General features: G+C 47.3%; 1 protein-coding gene across 1 annotated transcript in view; it reads left to right on the top strand.

Moving 5' to 3' along the window:
• Positions 1-8,335, top strand: part of LOC306715613 (receptor tyrosine-protein kinase erbB-4-like) — a gene marked incomplete at both ends in the record, with an annotated part of 174,725 nt that extends 166,390 nt beyond the window's left edge. The window contains 6 exons of the mRNA XM_079186035.1: positions 1,493-1,568; positions 1,815-1,961; positions 4,606-4,703; positions 4,854-5,024; positions 6,425-6,710; positions 7,515-8,335. Of these exons, the coding sequence (XP_079042161.1) occupies positions 1,493-1,568; positions 1,815-1,961; positions 4,606-4,703; positions 4,854-5,024; positions 6,425-6,710; positions 7,515-8,335 (1,599 nt within the window). The remainder of the gene's footprint in view (positions 1-1,492; positions 1,569-1,814; positions 1,962-4,605; positions 4,704-4,853; positions 5,025-6,424; positions 6,711-7,514) is intronic.
• Between the last annotated feature and the right edge of the window lie 15,180 nt (positions 8,336-23,515).

Raw genomic sequence — 23,515 nt, 5'->3', positions numbered from 1 at the left:
ATTACTCTGTAAATGCTGGTGTCACGCCCGCTCCGACACTGTGCAGCAGGAGCTGTAACCGTTAACAAGGCAGTCACTTCTAACTTTCACTGGAATCGTATCTTTTTAACCAGTCGCACAAGTGCGTCTGTGTTTCTTTTGGGAACATGAAATAGAAACTGTGGCTGCGCTCGGTCCTAGTCGAGGGGACAGATTTGAGAAAACACAATAACGTGTTGGCTGCACGTTACCAGATGTTGGCCAGTTGTGATGCATCATTTTCAAACAAATAGGAAGGGAAACAGATGACAGTGTATTAAATCAGGTATCTGGATGTGGAGATCTCACCAAAACGACATCTCTACCAATTTAAGAGCTGTGAAACTCGTTCTGGTCAGGCAAAGCCCGGTGAACTTAGTTTCAATAGTATACAATTTAGAAGCACTTCATCCAAAGGAATAATGCAGATACGGTTCCAATCAGGAGCCCCTTCTTTTTCCTCGCTCGAGATGTGCTCTGCAAATTGTCCCGATCAACGCGCTTTATTTAATTGGCTTGTTCGTCGCCGCATCAGCCGGAGGCCCCCGAAGGATAGACACTGTTACCAGTGGGCAAATGAAAAATCAAGTGTTTCCATAAATGCGACCAGCTGAGTTTGAGTGATTGACTCCGTGTGGGTATTCGCCGAGGCCTTGATAAACGAGAGCTGTTGTCAGCAGATACACACGTATGCCATAAAAATAGATGCGCCGCGAGAGATAAATCAACGGGGATGAAGGTGAAGGCGCCGCGCCACACTTCCAACCCCAAGCTTTTCATTTCCCCCCTTCTCCCTGCCCATTTCCCTGAAGAGCAAGCGCGTGTGTGTGTGTGTGTGTCAGGCTCCCGCGCCAAGGCAGGGGGCCGTGTTTCAAATGACCGATGAGTGCACGTGTGTGTGTGTGTGTGTGTGTGTGTGTGTGTGTGTGTGTGTGTGTGTGTGTGTGTGTGTGCATGTGTGCGTTCACATGCAAAAAGCCAGATAATTGCCTTGTTCAGTGGACTCCAGGGATGAAAATCCCCCCTCCCCCCTCTACAGTCAATATGGAAATCTTATGGCGGGTAGGATATGGCGGTGTGTGCCGTTGTCCTTGTCAGGAATGTCAAAGGGCCCGTCTTTATTACAATTTCACCCACTCGCTGCTATAAAGCGACTTTACTGAGATCATGCGAGACAATTGGCCCGTACGTTCTCATTTAGTACCTTTTTTTTAAAAAGCATGCTCGCTATTGACGATCCCTGGGCTCGACTGAAGCCAATCTATCACGGTGCTCGGGTGATATTGAGCAAAGTGTGGTCGAAAAGCACTGTCGATTTCCCAATACTTCACAAAACGCTTCATTAAAAAGACGTGGCAGCTGTTGAGCAAACGCAATAGGTGTGAAGCTTCCTAATTCTGTCTTTTCTGTCTTTGTTTGCATCGGTTCGTGCAGAACTCCCCGTCTTTACGTCCATGTCCCTCTCTCTCCTCAGATGCCCGTTAAATGGATGGCCCTGGAATGCATCCACTACAGGAAGTTCACCCATCAGAGTGACGTGTGGAGTTATGGTGGGTGCTACGTGCATTAATGCTCATCAGTGCGTCTGTGTGTGTGTGTGGACGTCACTGATTGTTGTGCTCAGAGGTGTGGGAGGAAAAAAAGTTAGTTGACCTGAAATCGTCTGTCCTGTTATTTGCATTTTTTCGTATCTTTCTGCTCATCTTGTTCTCTGGCTCTTTGTCTCACCTCCCCATCTCTCCCTGTCTGTCTTGCTGCCCCCCCCCCCCCCCCCCCCCCCCCTCTTTATCCTCCAGGAGTGACCATCTGGGAGCTGATGACATTCGGAGGCAAACCGTACGACGGCATCCCCACGCGAGAGATCCCGGACATCCTGGAGAAAGGGGAGCGTCTGCCCCAGCCGCCCATTTGCACCATAGATGTCTACATGGTCATGGTCAAATGTGAGGAGACACACTTACACATCCTTTCGAGCACACATGCACACACTCACACACAAGGTGTGCATGCAAAATGTGGTCTGTTGGATGAACGAGCGGCATTGATTTCCTCGGCTCACTCTCTTTCTCGATGAGAACCAGATGAAGCTATTAAATACCTGACAAATCCAAATACTTTCAAACGTGCAGAAATGCAATATCAATGTCAACAGCGGTTGCTCATTGTTTTAAAACATGGCCTACAAGGCATATACTCCCAGAGATATTAAAGGGAGTTATTAATACACTTAAATCTTCTCCGGGTACATATCGCCAAATTTTACGTCCACGGAATTTAACCATAAAAGTTAGTCATCAGTGAAATAGAAAAAGCTCGTCCCCTGCTACATATCACACATTGCCTCGGCTACAGGAGGCGACATTAAAGACAGTGTCACGGAGCAGCACTCCGACGCCAACGTGAGGGATGTGGGGCACATCGCCTTATTTTTAAATCACGTTCCAACGCAACTTGAGGTGTCACGGACGGGCTGTGGTTTTAATAAAAGCGTTTTTTAATATGCACCCGGTAAGGTGTTGTCAGAGCTCGGGGGGCTTTCGATTCAATTCGGGAAGACAGGGTTGATATGTAAAGCGGAGAGATGAAAAAAACAATTCAGAGACAGAGAAATTGAAGAGATGCTGGTTTATGGTCCGCAGCACGCAGGCGCCCCTCGTTCGTGCCGTCCTCCATCTGGACTACCGCACCTCCCTCCCAGCCGTCGCACCCCGACTCTCCCTCCAAGCCCACACAGCTCGTCCAAAAAAAAACAGCCTCCTCCTCACCCCCCCCAAATTCTCCCATCTTGCGCTCCGTCCCCCTGGCTGGATTCAGAAACCCCGGTTGTGGCGTACACGTCTGCGGAGGGAGCCGTCCTCCCATATTTCCAGGAAGCGGTCCAGACGCACAAGCCAATCCGTGCTATGAGATCTGCCAGCTTAACGGCTGCTTGGCTTTGTCCTCGCACCAGTCTGGTCATCGCTCCACCCTGAACCCAACTATGGTGCCGTGCCTCCCCGTCTTCTGGTGGTGGCTGAAAATCTCATAAAACTTCAACTTCTCAACTGATTCCCCCCCCCCCCCTTGTCATTGCAGTTCCTACTACAAATATTGTATCTGCACTATGAATATCCCTCTTGTTATTGGCTGCGTGTTGCCCTATGAATCTAAACTAACTCTACTCATTCGCTCTGGATGAGGAGAGCATGCAGAGTGCTGAAAATGCCACATGTGTTGAAAGGGAATGATGTGATCCAGCTTGGAGCTCGATATCAAAACATAGTCCCATGACAAAAAAATGTTCATCCGATCCGAAATGTCACGAGATACAATTGTTGTTTTTCCAAATGAGAAAACCACTTCCAATGGCTTTTGAGAGCACAGAAGCAACCGTGAAAGCCCTACAGCCATTTAGCCTAATGACAAAGCCAACTGGTTTCTGTCTTTGCCCCCGAGAGTCATTTGCGAGCGCACACAAGTCCTGTGACGTCGGCTGAGCACCATCGGCGGCGATCAGAAATGGTCCAAAGCAGGTCGAGCACTGAGTCGGGTCAACGCCGCCCCGTCGGAAGCCACGAAGGAAGCTCGGCAAATGGCCGCATTAATTCTAATTGGCGCGTTGACTGAGAGCCGTTGTTTGTGATCTGGTCACGCCACGTGCCCCCGCCGTCTCGGCGTCACCCCAATAAAGACGGAATAGAGTTTATATTGCTGGAGTAATTGCAGCTCATTTAGTTAATGTGCCTGCGTGTGGCGCTAGAGCGAAAATGAGAGGAAGCGAGCGAAGACGGCGGCGGGGCAAAACGACAAACATACATTAGGCCACAGATTCTGAAAACAGCTGCATAAACGTAGTGAGGGTATGTCACTGTGGTAGCCACTAACATTCTAAATAAAGTAAATGGAAACACTTATATTCTGCTGCCTCCCTCTAGGATTGCCGGAGGCACCAAGTCCCCACTTTAGCCTCTCTGTTATAGAATATGCAATGCAGACAGTGAAGGCAGCAACTGTTTTTTGCGTGTTTTGCTGTCTAATCTGAGACACCACCTGACTGTCACCTCACCTGCAGGGCTTTTGCCGTAGCTGTGGATGCTTTCCTCCGCCTTGATAACTGCCCTTGAGCGCAGCAGCACTTAGCCCTTAGAATGGATGAAACTTTGTTCAAAGTTGTGTTATTTAATATGAAATGTCTGTTCACTCGCTATCATAAGCGGCGCAGTTAGTGACGTGCTCTCCATCGCTCTGCAGCGTTCGGTCCGCCGGAGAGGACAAGCGGTTGCTAACGCAACAGACTTTCCTCATCAGCTCACTGGAGAGCGTTTCTATGGCCGAACAAAGAAGGCAAAGAGAGATAAATACATGCTGAGGTTGAAAGAAAATAACAAAAAGAACTGCTCAAAACAAGCCCTGTAGATCATCTTGATTTATTTCAGCTTGAAGTTGGATTATCGTTTCATTTGTATTCAGCACACTGAATGGTGGTGAGGTGGCTGAGTGAAACTGCACTGCGTGTCTACTTACGTGTCTTTAAGTCTTGTTTTTTTTGCCCAAACACCGACCCTTAAAGCCCTCCTCTGCTCCATCGTTCTCCGTCTCTTTCCCCAGGCTGGATGATTGACGCAGACAGCAGGCCGAAGTTCAAGGAGCTGGCCGCTGAGTTCTGCAGAATGGCCCGGGACCCCCAGCGATACCTAGTCATCCAGGTGTGTTTGCCTCAACAGCCTCGCAGTCGGAGCACTCGATAATAAGGCTTTTAAAATATCTGAAGGGAAATAATTCCGTCTTCCAAGATATTTATGGGGTAGAACCTCTGCAAAGCATCCGCTGAAAGAAATAAATTGTGTGACTATTAGGGAGACGACCGCATGAAGCTTCCCAGCCCCAACGACAGCAAGTTCTTCCAGAGCCTCCTGGACGAGGAGGACCTGAATGACCTGATGGATGCTGACGAGTATCTGGTGCCTCGGGGTTTCAACGTGGCGCCTCCGTCGTACACGACCAGGCCTCGCGTCGACTCCAACCGAGTAAGGCTTCCGCGCTCAAAAGCATGTATTTTGCTTGAGTTCATAAATGTGTCTCGCTGCTTTAAAATTTAACTTTAACCTCAAGATATTACACAGCTCTCTGTCCTCTATAAGGGCTCAAGGTGGTTTAAGAACGTCCAATACACGGATGATTTTCCTCTGCTAATGGCTCCCCTCCATCATTTCCATCCCAGCATGTGTGTGGCTTAAACCTGGGCTCTATATGCACCAGCTCCCCCAGGCCCCATGTTTCATTACTCAGAGCTCCGTAAGCAAATAACAGACGCTCTCTTAAAATGCCGGAGCCGTTTACTAATAGACAATAAGACGCCGGCTCGGCTGTTTGCTGTGCAGCGTGCACCACGAGCCGCTTGCCCGCGGCTCTGCATCTTATGCACCTTTACCCCCCGCGACCTACCCGTTTGCCAGCGGCTCTTTGTTCCCTAACGGACACACACGTAGCCCCCAAAAACACACGCACAGCAATCCATTCAGGGTTCTGCGTGTTCAAGGTCAACACTCTGAAACTCCTTTGATTGGGCAGTCAAAAGCCTCTACAGGGGGGGAATAAGTCATTGTTGAAATCCATCGGCTGGCTGACTTTGCCACGGGAAGTTAGTTATTCAGACGCAGTCCGATACAGACGGTTATCTAATCTGGGCTGATTTGCTCTCAAGCTCGTGTTTGAAAAGAGGAGCGGATAATGACTGGCTTTGAAGACGGGGGGGATGAACAGAGAAGTTTTAGAGGAGGGGTGAGTTGATGGCAATGGAGGGAAGAAGGTGGGAGTAGGTGGACAGATAAAACCTCAGGACGTTTCCTTTTTCTTTTTTTTCTGTTGTGTTTTCCTGTAATTGCTGCTGAAGCGCTGGCAGTTGGCAAGAGTGCCGAGGAGTAGGCCTGGGTTAAATAGCCCATGGCAAGCCAACACAGCACCTCAAGAAGCCCTTTGCTTCACATGTCATGTTTTGTATTTTCTTGTGTTTTTTTTGTTCTTTTTTGAGGTTCAGGTGCTTGAATCGCAGCTCTGCCTGGCTGCCCTTCACAGTCCCTTAAGGCGGATGACTCCACTGTCAGAACTTTGTTGGAGAATTTTACCCTCAACAGGCTGATGCACGGGTCAAAAGTCTCGCTTCCTTCGCTGCAGGTTGGCATCGAGCTGGCTTGAACTGACTCGAACTTTAGGATTTTCGGCATTCGCCTCTTGGGAATTTGTTGAGGTTCAATTGAACTGTTGACCTCTTTAGTTTAGTTTGTTAAACAATCTTCCTGCTCTTTTATTACAAAATAGTTGCACAGTGCTTTGAAGTTTCCCAGAGTCGCTTAGAATAAAAAGACGATAGTTTGCTCAGTAACGTCAGAAACCACTTTTCCTGTCTCAACCCCACTCTGTGCCTCAGAACCAGTTTGGCTATCGAGACGGCGGTCCGAACTCTGCAGAGGCCTCTTCGACGGGTGCCCAAGCCTGCGTGAACCCGGAAGCCACGGGCGGACCGGGTCCGGCCCTGGAGGACCAGCGCTGCAACGGGAGCCTGCATAAGAAGAGCCTGAGCCAGGCTGGAGGAGAGGACAGCGGGGGCCAGAGGTACAGCGCCGACCCCACCATCTTCCTGGGGGAGAGGGCGCCCAGAGGGGACACTGACGAGGACGGATACATGACACCCATGAAGGACAAGAGCTCCTCAGGTACTCTAGGTAAAACACAGTGAAGTCTGGTTAACTGTTGTAGGAGTTGTATTCAATATCAGTGTAGATATGAAACAGAAGTGCAATAGAAAAATACAAATGAAGACAATTTATACACGCGCATACTCTACAGTGTGTACTTCAAATTGCACCTCTTACCCGTCACCTCTTTGCTCGTTTACAGAGTATATGTGATCTTTAGTAGTATATTCTGCCTCTCATTTAGACTGTTCATTTCATTTCATTCCATTCCATTGATTAAAATTCCTACCCGGTTTCTATCAGCGGCGTATGTCCGCTACGACAGTCATGTTTTGCCTTTGATCATAATTCAGTCCATCAGCCCTGCTCTTGCGCTGCCGTCTTTGATTTTTGAGCAGCTCAAAATTGTAACAAAGCCCGCAGCAAAATGCATCTGATGCAATGTCAAGGAGCGGAAGAGTGGGCAAAATCAATAGGTTTCACACCCCACTATTATAGCGCTTGGAAGCGGCGGAGAGGGGTCATTTGCTGGCATTTTCACCCCCGGCAGATGGAGCTTCCAGTGCCAAAGAACTGCTGGCGTGTTGCCCGCCTGGTCCTGAGTGGCTGCCATTATCGCCATTATCATCTCCATCTTCTCGCCTCATTAGCGAGTGATCACTTTCTCCTACTCTCTTTCAATTTCTATTTCTTTTGTTTGCGCTTCTCTAGATTGGATTTCTGTGGAATTTTTTGTTCCTCTTGTCTCATTCTCTCATAAACTCCTTTTCTCTTGTTCTCCGCTTTCCCACCATCCCTCCCCTTTTCTGACCTGTGCTACAGAGTATCTGAATCCCATTGAGGAGAACCCGTTTGTCTCCCGGCGTAAGAACGGCGAGGTCCACGCCTTGGATAACCCGGGCTACCACAGCACACCCAACAGCCAGCCCCAAGGAGAGGATGAGTACATCAACGAGCCGCTGTACCTCAACACCTTCCACAGCCCCGGCGATCTAGGCCTGGAAGTCCTCAGGAGAAATGGTCTGCCACTACCCACCCAGCCCCCTTCATCTTTAGGCTCCCACCTCCCGCTTACCATCCAGACCAGCCTGCCCCACTACCCCCTCCCCACTGGCCAGCCCTCTCCATCTGGCATGCCTTGCCACCATGGCCCGCCGACCCACATCCTCCACGCCCACCACACCATCAAACCTGCAGGACAACCTGGCAATCCAGGTGGCGGCTCCGCCAGCCAGAGCCAGACAGGAACTACTGCCCAAGCCCAGGTGTGCCAGTCAGGTGCCCTCTCCACTTCGGCCACCATCGGGCACGGCAGCCTGCCAGCCTACCAGATCCACGCCACCATGCACCCCGCCAGCCTGCTGAAGCACGGGCTGATGTCCGGTAAAGTCAGCGGGAAAAAGCTGAAGGTGACCTTTGACAATCCAGAGTACTGGCAGCACAGCTTGCCTCCAAAGTCGTCAAACCAGACGGCCCCCGAGGGCGCCCAGGGCGGTTCCACCAACGCCACGCTCTTCTATAAACAGAACGGACACATACGGCCGGCGGTGGCGGAAAATCCCGAATACATGTCTGAGTTTTCCCTGAAATCTGGTACCGTCTTGCCGCCTCCGCCCTACCGGCAGCGGAACACTGTGGTCTAAGTCCTTCCACTTGACAAACGTTCCTCAAACTGACATCCCGCCTCCCGCAACCCAGACATCCTCTCCGGTTCCACTGTTCCACACAGAGGGGAGCGGCCACAACCAGAGCCCCCGACTCTTTCCAAACAACGTGCCATCTGCTCTAGACCGTAGAAGACACGGAGGTGGACCGAACCGAGCCCAAGCAGACTCACGCACCTTCACTATATCCAATCCAGTCCATTTCTGTCCTGTAGATAGAGACTGCGCTCCATGTCAGTGTGAACGTGAAGGTTATGGTGTTTTTTTGGCAAGCAGTGGACGTACGGCGTTGACCCAGCGTGGGAGACCACAATGGCTTTAAACAAGATGCTTTTGGCTTAAGGGGACCTGAACTCACTGCCAGCCACTGCGATTCATGGGAGGAACAAGATGTTTTGTTATTTTTCCAATATAAAGGTCTGAGGATGAACAATACGCTTCTAAGGGTTTCTGAAATAAGCAAACAGACAGAGCGAATACAGTCTATTACATGTCATGTTTTGTGAATGACTTTGTGGAGTGAAGTAAAACAGCAAATATGTACTCTGGAGGATAAAAGGACTAAAATGGTTCAGTCAAGACTTCCAGTAACAGAACAGACGGAGCACTGGAAGCCGATCGATCATATTCAATCTCTTTGCCTATAGGATTATACCCTACGTTCTCGCATTTTCCATCAAATATGTGAAACTCATCTCATCTTTCTACTGTAACTGTGATACTGTGATGGCCAAAACTACAGTGTGCTACATTTGTAGTTCGACCATGGACTTGCCTGAAAAAGACACAAGGCAACTGCTGTTTAGTTTATTTGGCGGACTGCTGTCTGCTTGGAAAAGCTGATCAAAAAGCAGCCTTTTTCCGAGCCAAAGGGGATAAAACACTGTAAACATTTTTAAAAACACTGGTTGCAGTGCTGAGAAAATGGATTTGTATACACTGGTTTTCCCATTCAGACCATGAAGCTAACTTAGATGCGTAAAGAGTGTCTTGCCACAAGAGTATAGATTCCTGTATCTGCTGGAATAGTGAGATAAGACCATCCATGAAGCAGCTGAACTACAAATGGTGATTATATAGACAGAGTGTGAGGCGAGAGAGCAAAAGGATTCGACGGAGAGGGGAGGGAAAGTTCATACAAGCCGCCTAATGAAGACCTCAAGGAATGAACAAGACGGCACCGGCGGAGCACAGTAAAACCAGACTACTCTGTGTGTGTGTTTATGTCGGTGCGAATGGAACGAGCGGGTTGTGCGTTCACATTTTAGCGAGCCGGCCGATGTCTGCGGAATAAGAGATGCGGCAGCGGTCGGTGAAGAGATGGTCGACAGCCTCCGTACGGATGAAGGATGGACGCGTGAAGGATCTGTTGATTCACAGAGGGACGGTTTTATGACTTTTGTCACAGTTCAATTATAAGAATCATGACTGTTTTGTTAGCTTGGAACTAGTTCTTATACAATTATAAATCCTGAGCGCTTTTGCTGGACCCTAATCGTCTCCAGCTGATGTGGACGTGATTCTGGCAAACATGGGAAATGGATGCATTCCCATGTCATTTATTCCATAATGTGTCCATTCATTAGCGGCACCTTGTAACTCAGGAGCCTGTTGCGAGCCTGACCACCCTGCAGTAATGATTTATTTGGTTCGGTCTGAGATGGCGAAGCGACCTGCACAATTTTAAACCATTACGTTATTTCATTTAGACAAAGGATCGCCAACAAATATCAAGGCCACGTCTGTGTTTGCAGTAATGGTGCTGTCGGTTGCACTTTGGCTGCTTCAGTTGGCACCAAATTGTTTTTTGAAGGACCTTATTGCCCAGAAGTCGGAACTCGTGAACTACCAACCCGCCAACCTCGTCTCCTTGAAATGATGTTTACAACTAATTTGCCACCGCAAAAGCGTTTCGAGGCTAAAGTCCTGCTCTTTGTACGTGAACGTAATCCAGTGATTACCGGGACAACAAATCAGTCCTCATAGATGCTTCTTTGTTTCTTATTTTCTAGAGCAGCTGTAACTTTGTCCCAACACTGATTTAGTAGTCTGGCCACTGTTCGACCAAGAGTTTCCCAACTGAGTTTTACTCTCGAGATCACCGATAGTGCGCCGATTGCCCCGTTCGTCTCAAGAGAACCGCGTTAACCCCTCACTACTGATGCTTCTGCAGGCAAACTGCCAGTCAATGCTGCTAAAAGCGCTGCTGTTACAGCCATTATTTCTTCCGCCGAGCCATACGGGAGACCTGTGGGTGGGGAAAAACACCACCGCGCTTGCCAAACTTCAAAGATGAAGAATGAAATGTTGTAATGATGGTTTGCCTCAGAGGTCCTCTTCCAAGAACCACGATCTTAGTTCAATCAATATGAACAGAATCTTGTAGTTTCTGAACCTTTAGCCTTTAAAGAAAGTTCTTTTTTTCCATCCATAATCTTCTATCAATGTCATTATTTAGTCATTGTGCCGTCGCAGAGCCCTGCTCAAGCGGCTTCCTTATCTAGGATATTTATTTAGTGTATTTCAATGTCTGCTTCTGTGTGTGTGTGAAAGCGTTCGTCGGAGTAAGCTGTGTATGTTTGTCCTCCCCACGGAGCACTTTGATCAAACTCGCGGGTAGAAAGCAATGATATCCACCCTTCGTTACTGAAATGTTCAACTTGTTCATCGGGTCGTTTACCACTTCAGAGGGCAACGTCTCTAGCAAACGTCAGAGGGAGTTCACGAAGAAAAAAACCTTTTTAGGTGCGACTGACCAGCTTCAAGAATGTCCTCGTTAACACTATTCATAATGCTGCTTTGATGACATCATGATTATTTGATGAAGGGGTATTTTGTAGTCCCTTTTGGAGCTCTGATTCAATGAACTAGAGAAGGCATTCAATATCAAATATGAAACATTTATAGCGCGTTTGAGCTTGAAGAACAGAGAAAGGCACGACGGCGCTGATAAGAAGATCGGTTTCTCTCGTTGGCCTAAATTAAAACCGCAAACTCAAAAAACACGTGTTTGAATCGAGACCAGATTAGACTGAAACGCTGGCGAGACGACCGGCCCGGCATGTTCTCGAGAGCACTTCAGAGAACCGAAGGCACTCCGCAACCCTCCGCTTTTAATTGAACCGTCTCGAGAGTTCATTGCAAGTCTTTTTTCATCCAAAAGCCTAGGTCACCTTTTTTTTTTTTTTTTTTTGCGAACCACAATTTGTTTTCTTCTCGTGGAAGCAATCAATTTTCCTCTCTGCTGGCTAATATCTCATTTCAAACATATCCGGCCTTGGCATTGGACCTTGTTACCTGCTGCGATTTGTCTCGGCCCTAAACACCCTCGTGGCAGTTCAAGAACACCCCGTTAGAGACTGATCACTCTCCGAGCCAAGGTGCAGAGGCATGTAGCCATGTTGTACTGAAGTGAATCCTTCGATGTTTCATCGTCAGCAGCTCCTTACAATACAGGCTGCGTTAGTCTAATGTATAGTACGATATCACCTTGCATGGTACCCAAAGTGAGTGTTTTACTGCCCTCCACCTTTGTATCCCTTCATTGATGACAGTATTATCTTCACTGTGGGAGATTTCTTTTCTTTACTGAATTCAGTAGCACAAACCTTATTTCTGACATCTTTCATGGGATATTTTTGTGTATAGTATATATATAGTCTTTTATTGTTGAGTTGTTTTCCATATTATCAAGGATGTTTTTCTTCAAGAAAAAAAAAAAAAAAAAAAAGGGAGACTTCAATCTGTATGATTTCTTTTCCCGCTATTTTGTCGTTTCCTGCACATTATTTTAACATGTTTGCCGCGCTCGCTGCAAAATGTTTCGCCGTTCGCATCTTAATTGCACAAATCATTTCAGCTTTCGTTTTTAAATTATCTGATCGGATTAAATGTACAGAATCTTTTGGGGGGTTTCCTCCAAAACTTCTCGAACACACTTCAACAACCACAAATGTGAATAGTATTTTTATAAAGCACTGAAATGGCCGACGTGGTGAATCTGTAAATAAGGAGGTCGATGCTTTGAATTTATATGGTCTTCTCTCCGTTTTTCTCCCGCTTATGACGAGTTGTACAAAAAGAGCCGTACATATTTGCTTTATGTAAGTGTAATTTTTGACTAATGGGACTTTGATTTTAAAAGTGCTTGTTGACCCCTTTCTCATGTGAAACGCTCTTCCTCCAGAGCTTTGTGGCTGTCCTCACGTATTGTTTCAGTTTAGGTGAACACTGTAAAAGTGGTGATGGTGGGTTGGTGGCTGGGGAGGGGGATCTCTTTGTTTTCGCTTCCCTAATGCCTACCACATTTCATTTTGTCTCCAGTAATGAGAACAAGCCAACAAATAGCTTCTTCTCCTCTTTGTGTCTCCCTCTTTCTACTGGAAGCGCCACTGAGCCACGTCTGACGTCCTCCTCCTCTCTGCTGGACGCAGCCTTCACAGTGCGCCCTGTTTTCACTTCCTTTCTGGTTGCTTTTGCATGCTTTCCGAGGAGACATAGACATAGTAGAGAGAAGGCAGTAACTCCTCCTCGCCGACGTTAGCTATCCCCCCTGTGTCCAAGACCCCTCGCCGCTGACCATCTCTCTCCCGAGTTATTTGAAACCATACCCAAAGCTTTATATCATAGAAACACCGTTCCTCATGTTTGTTACATGAATCTGTCAAAAGTATATTTTTAATTTAATATAAATAAAGATTGATTCAGTATCTGTTGTGTCCTCGTGGTGCTTTGCTTGTGTGTCTTGCAGCTAAAAAAAAACAAAAACAAACCCAACATCTAACGCTCGGGTCCGCTCGTTGAGATGCAAACATGTTTGCAAAAAGGGAAAGTCGTGGATGTTGTTTAGCACACTTGAGTAAACACAGATCTTGCAGAGGAAATTATTCTCAAAGTAAGTTTTGGAGAAGGATTATACCTGATGTTTAGAAAAACACCTTTTATTTTTCCTGTTAGGCTTCGAAGTAGTGAATCTGGGTAGTTCAGCTCCATCAGGGACTCAAACCCCGGTTCTGTGTCTTGCTCAAAGACACCTCAGCAGGGGAGCTTTGGAGCCCTAAACCTACATCCCCCTTGCTCAACATGCCCCCCCGCCGCTCGTAATCAGAGCAGAAAACGAAAGGCCCCGTCGATCGCTCTAATGCTCGCTCGACCCGCTTTAATAATACAATTTAGCAGATGTTGCCTTTAATCGAGGCGAGAAGCTTGTTTTTGACCCGACTTCCTAAGATCAACATTGCAGAAGTTGCACCGGAGGCGAGACCGCGCGCGCCGTGTACACGCTTTCATGCTCAAAAGGACTTGCAGATGAAGACCGTGCTGCATCAAACGCTCCGCAGTGTCCTCCTAGCCTCCTCCTAGCCTCCTCCGACGGTCCTCCCTTTCGAAAAGAGGCGAATGTGTGGGTATAACATTTTGCTCTCGTTTTTCTCCTCGCAGCCCCGCGCTGCGCTTAATCCGCTGTTTACCCAAGTGTCGGTTATGTAAACTGGCGTAGGCAACATCGTTTGCTATGCAGCGCTCCTCCATCGCCGCCGCGTAGCTATACCCGGCCTTTCATTTCAATCATGAATAATACAGAACTGTCCGATGGCAGAATATGAGCTTTCTGAAGTCACTGCTATTAATACTAATAAGGCTTTTGGGGTGCTTTAAGTAAACACTGTTTATGAACAGAAATCCTTCTTTCTTTCCCTCCTTTTTTTCTTTTTTAGCTTCCTCCGAGGCTCAATTAGCACATCGAGTTCCACCTTTGTGATGTAGAGAGGAGGGGCGATTCAAACTATTTCCCGCCAAAGTCCCAATCCTTGCAGCTGCACATCTGTATCATCAGGCCTGCTTGAATCCTGTCAAAAACATCATGACTCCTATGTTCTCCGTAAGAGAAAATGTGATTGATACTCAGTCCCTCCCTTCCCGACGTTGAACTCGCATAATAGTCAGATTATCTCCAACATTAAGCGCACTTCCCGACAGGACTTTGCACATTATCGTCCTCACCACACAGCAAAGGGGGTGGGGGGGAGGTCACTGTTAATTTGGCGGCTGCTGTATAACCATTTGTCATTGTGTTGCAAGTCTCCTTTTATAGCTGATCTTCCCCGTGAAGCCCACCGCCGCCAGACGACGAGCTTCAGCCTCGTCCCGGAGGCCTGTAGCAATTATACTTACAGCTGCCCCGTACACCTGTGACATGGCCTCGGTGACGGTGTTTAATTGCAGCCTGTCACCTTGAAGGTTTTTTTACCCACGCACCCTTGCACCAAAGAAACAAAGGCGAGCGTTCTGAAATGGCTCCGACGAGCTCGATGATTATTTTATATTGTTTAGAGCTGCAGGTGTACTTTTGTTCTTTTCCTCCTCAGGATATAAAAGCTCGGGAAATACAGTTTCGGCCACAAGACCAAACTCTCCTATAAATAGACATTTTATGTCTGCAAGGGTGTATTAATTCATGACGAGGGAATACCTTAAAATGAAGAATTACTTCACTTTAATTGCCTCAGACTATAGTCTGAACACTTAAATGAATACAAACAATACAACATTTAAACATCCAGTTCATAGCCTTTACATGACCCTCTAACATGTAATTATTAAATTGTGTGTTTTACTGCAGCCTCAACGCTAATTGCTAAACTATGATTGGACGATAGCAGGTCCGAGCAAAGGGTGAATTAACTGTGAATGTATTCAGTTCGTAACTTCACCGATCAATTGCATGAAAATCATTTTTCCAAACAACCGAACTTTGCCGGATTGAAGCTGCGAGTCGTGTCTGTTAGAAACCGTTTTGTAATCTGCGGCTTTATTGCACTTCTCTTCATCATGTCGTCGCTAATTTGACATCATTACTCCAACATGTCCCATCACTTCAGGCGGTGTATTTGCATTCTAATAACATGGAGAATGCCCCCAGTGTGCCGTAATGTGCAATGAAGTCGTGTCCATTATGTTGCTTCCGTAATGTAGTTAAAGATATGACGCATAAATCACACTTATCTCCTCCCATCAGACTATACCTCCCCGATGAGAATTACGTGTAGATGTTTACTGCGATCCAAGGTTGAAACAAGAAGCAGAGTTTTCATTTGAAAAAGAAAATCGTACAATTTAGCCATTATGCCTCTAATTCCCATTAGAATATCGGCACCTCATCGTGGTTTTTAATCTCTTCCTCCTTCATTTAACACCAGAGCCCATGATCATTATAGCCAATATGAGGTTGAGATAAATCTGAGCTGGTTATTAATAGAAATGTATAAACAGTGTGACATTTTTTTCTTTTTTTTTACGGCTTTAAGCCGAGTAAATCGCGGAGTCATTAGTGTGCATCAACAATCCTATCAAAGCAATGCAGATACAGTTCATCAGTCGGTGGCGGGGGGGGGGGGGGGATGACTCACCGCACCTTTTGCAGTCTTAAGATCTACAATCTAAGTGATGTGGATCTCCTGAAAAGATTTGCATTGACTAGCTGCTACTAATTATTTGAATAACTTTCTAAACATGTTGAGTGAAAAAGCCCATTTGTAATGAGAGTGCACATTTCAAAACGTGCGGGGCTTTCACTATCTCCACGCCCGAGGCTCGGACACAAGTCTGGGGGGGGAACACGGACCCAAAGGGACCTATCTGCAGCCAGCCAATGAACACAGTCTAGTCTGTATAGCTGAGGATTACCGTGAGGAGGAGGAGGAGGAGGAGGAGGAAAATGAGACGAGAACTTCCCCGTGAGGCAACTTTCCCACACAGCATAGTAATCAGGGCTGAGGAGGCAGGAGAGTGAGGGGGAAGAGAGAGAACAGGCCGAGCGGTTGGGCACAACAGCCTGAGGCAGCCTGTCGAGGGCAGAGAGATGCACAACATCACCTCCGAGAGGGAGACGAGAGGAGCAGGGGAGACAGAGAGAGTGGATGCTAGCTTGACTAAATTACTCCGACAACTAAAAGATATTGCTGGAGTTTATAAAAATGATTTTTTTCAACAGATTTGCACCACATTTAAACTTCGGTTTAAAAAAAAAACGAAATATGTCCACGCTTCGTTCTGTGCAAGATTACATAAGGGAGTGTTTGGCAGTCGTCTTCTGCTGAGTCACGCCACAAGCTGTTTCCTCACAAAGATCCACGAGGCGAACATGACACGAACGCACAAAAGGTGCGCTCTGGTCTTGTTGCTGTGTGCGTGACGGTTGCAATACACTCTGCAGCCTATTGCAGGGCTACAACAGTCAAGATACACGTATGTGCGCACAGACTGTTTCCTCACCGAGCAGCTACTGGTTGCATGTCAGAATGCAGTCGCACACTATTAAGTTCATTTGATCAATAAGTAGCCTAATGAATAGCTGTGTGTTGTGTTGTTATACTCACTTTACAATCCATATTTCCTCAACAGTTGATTACTCTGAATGTATCTATTTCTGCTTAGCAACAAATAAGCAGTAGTGTGTCAGGAAACAGGTACAAGTTGCACAGTGTGGAAGTCCACAAATACAAATAAAATGACATAATCAAACTAATTTCCTTTTCCATTATTTTTCTGTCCTGTTGTTAGCTCACTTCTGGTGAAAATGTCGGAGGAAAGGTGTTTATCGTGCTCATTTCCCCCTCGGCCCCCTTCTGTGAAATCAACCGTCGGAACCATAAATAGGTTGAAACGCACCAATCAGCCGACACCGTTCCACGCGCTGCGGCTTCTCGAGCGTCGCGCTGTGATCATGCATGGATTTTATTTTATTTTAACATTGGCAGCCCTGCACCTCCACATCCAGAACATCTCTTATTACTTTGCGTTGACCTTGCCTCTCACACGCACTGCAGTCAACACGTACAGGTAAACATGCACCTGTCCACCTCCACACACACACACACACACACACACACGGTTATGCAGCTGCAAGTGTTCTTTTTTTATAGCTTAGTGAGGATTTTCAGTGAGAGGTATCTTTTCTCTCTTTATTCCTGCAGTGACCCTGAGCAACACACACACACACACACACTTTGCACCCACACAACTACACACAGACACAAACACACACCACTGGCCCGAGGACAGAGATGGAGAGCTGTAATTTCCACCGGGCCCGCAAAGTCTCTCCATCACTCTAAACTCAATCTCCACCCTTTCACTCTCACAAAGCTAAACACGCTCGCAGAATCATCACATATACAGTATAGACTCAAATCTACAAACGTGCACTCATGCAAGCATGCACGGAGATTATCTCAGGGGAGAAATCTCTTTGCTTTTCTTCATTTAAAACTGGATTATCCTTTAAGTAAATGCAAAAATCTGTATTTTACATCTCCGTTTGGTTTCCCTCTTACTGGTAGCATTTAACCCCCCACCACCATACACACCACCACCCACAATCCCACAAATCCCACCGACACATTGTGACTCTGTCACACATGCACAGTCGATTACGTTTCAAAGCTCCCAGACAGGAAGCGGAGAGCGAGATGAGATCTGTGCCGGGTAAATCACGTAATACTCCTTTCTCCCTGTTCTGCTCGAGCCTCCGACGCGGGCCTGGAGGTCTTTCAAGGGGCTTCATCCATTTGTGCGCGTGTCAACAGTGAAGGATTGACAATGCAGGAGATGGGGACAAGGATAGTTTTTAAGTGCACAGATTCACAACCGAAGCCCCCGACCTGCTCGCTCCATCACACGCCGCTGTGGATAACAGCATCAGCTAAATCCCCATCATGTAGAAAAGGCCTGGAGACGTCCAGATGGTCCGCAGCAGCTCTATAATTTGTCCAAAAAAAATGATGCTGAACAGTGTAAGAAATTAAGCAACTACAGGCAGAAAGCACTTCTTCTCTTTCCTTGATGTGGAATGCTACAAGAGGAGGCCGCCAATGTTTCATTGGCCACCTGCTGGCCCTAGCTTCATATTTAACCTCCAGGCATGACTTATTCCTTCATTCCAGTGACCACGTCGGTCCTCTCGGCTTGCCAAACGGGCAAAAGCGCATCCCTGAGCATGTTAAGGGATCAACATTAAACAAGCAGCGAATCCCTTTTTAAAGTAGCGAAGAAACACCTCAGATGTCCCTCACACAGAAACACAAAGAAAGAGCCTCGCCCCCTTTGACTCCAACCACTTTGATGCAGCCAAATGGAGCGGAGGGGGGGGGGCACGATGGTTGCCCCTGCGGAGGGAGTCCTGCCCACGTTAGGAAAAGCACTGTAAGCAGTAGTTACTTCTAAGTCCTGAGAAGCCACGTTTTAATGAATGCAACCGCTGAAGGGCTACGACGGCCCTGTGACGAGTGCGTGGTTTTGATCTTCTTTTTACGTGGATCTCCACTTCGAGCATAAAAGTGGCCCGTTCTCCCACACGTGTGTGTGTGTGTGTGTGTGTGTGTGTGTGTGTGTGTGTGTGTGTGTGTGTGTGTGTGTGTGTGTGTGTGTGTGTGTGTGTGTGTGTGTGTGTGTGTGTGTGTGTGTGTGTGTGTGTGTGTGTGTGTGTTCGAGGCTTTGCAAATGTGTCAGTGTGTTTGTCCTGGCCGGCTCCTGCGGTGACGGAGTGTCTCTAATTGAGTGTGCTGCTCACTCAGACAGGAGGTCTCAGACAGTGTTGACATTCAGGCAGTGGAAGGCCACCATTGGGGATGACAGCTGATCATTCTTCCAGCCAGCAGCCTAATTACACAGAGATGGAAAGAGCAGAGGAGAGAGGCATAAACAGAGAGAGAGAGAGAGAGAGAAAGGCTTTTGAAACAATAAACAGGTTCCGGTTGCATCCAATCAAGCCTCCCGTCCTGCTGTTTTGTCCATTCATAATGCGTCCCCCCTCCTCCCCCCCCTCCACCCCCACGGTGGGTAGAAAAGCAGCCAACACCCCACTGCCTTCCTGCTCGCTGTCCTCCACACTGCCTTCCCCCATCTCCCCAGCATCTTTCACAGCACTTTCCCCAATTATACCTTCGTCGTGAGCGCCTGTGTGTGATTTCATTGTCGCCCGAAAGCACGGAGAGACGTCAAGCTCTCTCTCTCTCTCTCTCTCTCTCTCTCTCTCTCTCTTTGTGTCTCTGAGACACACCGACGTGCACGAACACCCTTTTGATGTATGGGGTCAATCAGACTTCATTGGACAGTGTTGCGATAGCCTCAGGATATTAGCGCGCTCGCTCTCTGCTCACCCCAGATGACAAACTCCTTTATGTGTCCACAGGCTTTTTTGGCGGAGCAATAACAGCGTCTCTGGCCTTTCTCACCCTCGGTCGTCCGTTTCGGTACAACTCAAGACGTGAGCAGTGTAGCCGGAGACTTCCCAGGAATGGGGGATGAAACAGCGAGGCAGGCTGCACGTCATCAGGTGGGCGACCATGTTTTTTTCACACCCTTATCCCAACGACTGTATAATTCTACAAGTTCAGAGGGAAATATTGTACATTTTATTTGACTCAAAGATTTCTCTCCAATGACACTTCAAGTATTTTACTTGAATAAGGTTTTCAACACACGGCTACTTGTAAAACAAACCTTGTAAAGTGTGGTAGCGCAACTTCTATTCAAGTTAAGGATCTGAATACTGATAGAAATGGGGTTGACATGGACCCCTGAAGCAAAAGTTCCCTTTACTCTGCTGTAAGCCACTGCTTCACAGATCACACATCTGTTGCACACACACACACACACTAACACACAAAAAGGTGTAACACACACACGCACACATCTGCAGGACTCCACTTGAGATTCATGAGCATTTAATGAGTGTCTCTGACCTTGCCCACTCCCCTCTCTTATTGTCACACGCAAACACAGGAAGCTGCTGACTGTAGCATGACAGCACGACAGCTCTGTTTAGTGTGTGTGTGCCTGGATCGCACGTCTCTATTCGAGACCTTTTTTGAGAACAACACACACACACACACACATGGTCAGAGTTGAAGCACATATGTCCGCGATGGAGGATTTTTAAACGTAGGCGAAAGTCTGGTGTCTGACATGCGTGTTTATCTGTGCATGTGGGGCGCTCAACGCGGTTGTCAAGCGCTCGAGCGGGCCAATTTCTCATCTGCCGTTCGCTCAGATCAACTGACTGCGCAGCCGAGCCGAGCCGACATAAAGACAGAGCGGAGGGCATCACTATGCAGCTCAGCAGTGCAGTTTGTCCTGACCCTGTCTGGGGCCCTCTCCTCTCCGCTGATTCTAATGAGCTCCCCCGGGATTAGACTTAAGCGGCCAGCGTCCCAATGAGGCACCGACAGTGAGAGAGAGAGGGCGGGGGGGGGGGGGGGGTACATGGAGGGATGTGGGGGGGGAGGCGATGTCAATACACTCGGCACAAACACTGCACGCACCTCAGCAGACACGGGGAGGTGTATCCACTGCCCACTGTAAAATCGAGAAAAATTGATTTTTCCGGCACGTCCGTCCGGATACGGGGTATAGTTTTTCCATAAAGGTACCTGCACCCTTAGGATGCCTAACGGGAATCTTTAGACTTTATATGTGGGCTAGCACAAAAGTTCAAATTTGCTGCCATATATTAAAGTATACACAGCGCCCCAATAATGTTGTATTGTCATTGAACTAGAAGCCTGAATAGCCTGTCTGTCTTTCTCTAAATACCATTGCAAACCAGTCATACGTTCTGTCCTGTTTTCTCTCCAGGGAGAATATCCGTTGAAGGATAAACTAAGTAAGTCAGCTTGTGAACACATCCTTGCACGAGAACTGAAGCAAGGCGAGAAACGGGCGTCGGAGTCGTATTCATCCCGTCAAAAAGACAGATACAAGAAAAAAAGTTTTGTGTTTTCGTGCTCGAGAAGTGCAACTCTGGAGTTTAACTGCCATCAAATTAGTTCCCCGTGAACTTGCAGCCACCTCGGCTCCGAACAAGTCCTGTTCTGTCTTGGCAAGTGACACAAAACCCCTATTTGCCTGCAATTTCCCTCATTGGTATCAAAGGTTAAATGGTAAGAGAGCTGATCAGGTATTGTCTGCGCTAGACGAGCTCATTAATGTGTCACAATTCATTATCAGAGCCTTGTCCTCACCTTGTCAGGTGGCTAATGGGAATATCAATCATAGGCTTCCCCATCACGACCCTTCTCACATCTCCGCCGCTCATCTTGCCTCTCTTGACTTCTCGTCCCGAAATACCGCCCGGCCCGAACAGATCTGTCTGGAACAAATGTCAAACACAATTCGACTCAGGAGTAAACACCCGCAAACATCGGCTGCCATACAGAGTGAGAGTCTTCTCTCCGTGTCGCGCGCGGCGCCGGTGCTGCTGTTTTTTTACAGATGTTTCCAGCTGTTGTATTCAGATACAGTGTGTTCATTGTGACAAGGTGACGAGCCTTTGTGGACAAAAGAAAATAATGAGCTTTTACTGTCTGTAGGGAAGATGAAGTGCTTGCAGCAGCGACGGCGATGGGAATTCATAAGCAGGAAACCAAATATAAGAATGGAAATAAACGAAGCAATAGAAATAGAAAATGTTATATACCTGCATATATATTCATACCATGTCATTTCATTCCATCCGAGTCATTTGACTCCAAATTCTTCACGTATTTAATGATGTTCTTCATCAAAATACCTTCAAATATTCAGTTCGTACCTGATGTCCCTGAACACCCACCCGGGTGTTTAACGGTGGATCATATTAGATGCTAACGGGTGCAACACAAGCGAATCAACCGCAATTGCTACGCGCCCCGAGCAGTCCTGACAACAGGTTTAATCGGTGCACATAAGTGAAAACAGTGTGTTTCTTCTAGATAGGAGTCTGAGCGCCTCTACAGACAAAAGCCCGAAACACACCCGGAACACTGTGCCGTTACACTTTTACGCAGTCTGAATAAGCGTCCTTAAAAAAATCAGTTTAATTGGGTTATGAAGCCATTAAACAAACATAGCGTGAAATCAATGGTAAAGGTTAAAGGGTATCAATGAGAAAGCTCGTGCTGATTTGTCGTATTTACAACAAATGCTCCAGAGGCGGCTCCTTCATCTGTGATTAGTTAAAGGAGGTAATTATAACAGCGAGACATACAGTCTGTGATGCAATAATTCCATTTTGCATCAATGCAGTCGCTTAAAATACGTCGGTGAAACATCTTAGCAGGTGCAGCTTTGCTGGCTCATTGTAACACGCTGAATGTCTCAACCTCCGTGAGATAGATTTGAAGGCCGCTATTGTTCAGAAAGAGGAGGCCATTGTGAGGGGAAGAAGTATAATGTGGAGAGAATGACACGAATGTGCCAGAATTCCCGAAGCATTTCTTCTTCTGTTTTCTTCTTCTTCTCCTCCTCCACCTTTTTTTGTGTCAGGCTGATCCGGAGCCAAAGGGTTGTGAGGAGTTCATCGACTCGGACAGCTCGATATAGCGGGCGTTGCCTCCGAAGCTCCTTGCGCTCAAATTGCCTGTAATTTCATTTTTGTGTGTAAATATGTGTTTCTTGTCAGGTGCGTGGCGGGCGAGAAGAAAAACAGGCACGCAGAGACAGCTCTGACAAGCAATTACACCGCGGCTTGTTCGGGAGGCAGGTCAGGATGAGCTCCGGGAGGCTGGCGGGGGAGAAGATTGAATACTCCAGAGGCGGAGGGGAAAATGGCCAGAGGGAGAACGCTGGTGAGACAACCACAGGCACAACACAGGGTTCTTATATATATATTTTATTCTAATGCCTGTGTCGTTGATTGAGCACGGCCGGAGTGATAGAGGGAATTGATTTGCTGCAAATCAGGCAAATGAACCCACAACACAACACCTCGTTTGTTTGAGACTCTGTGGTTAGAATCCTGCTGCACTCATCTTGTTCAGTCTTGGCAATACGCTCGTGGTTAGAATTGGCATTGCAGTTTTAATTGAGGCCTAATTAAAGGAGACCTTTTGTATCATTAAATATAGCTTAAAATGTCACGATTTGAATGACTAAATGCGATTGATTGCACAATAATGCTTCTGATCTGCCACCTCTACGTTGTGCAGCCCCTGTTTATTTGCCCCAAACGGCCGTAAACCAGCTAAAGTTCATCTTGTGACTTTTGTGTCATCGTGTCTGAACACGCCGTCGTTTCTTGCGGTGCTGATGCAGCGTCTGCTGCACACAAAGTGCAGTGTGTGTGTGTTTTAATTTAGACACAACAGTGGCCGTTCAATAAAAGAAATCCTCCATCCGACCGTT

The sequence above is a fragment of the Pholis gunnellus genome (genome assembly GCF_910591455.1).
Source record: "Pholis gunnellus genome assembly, chromosome: 24".
Lineage (NCBI taxonomy): Eukaryota > Metazoa > Chordata > Actinopteri > Perciformes > Pholidae > Pholis > Pholis gunnellus.
Note: the sequence above shows the minus strand (reverse complement) of the source record. Positions and strands in the feature narration are given on the sequence as shown.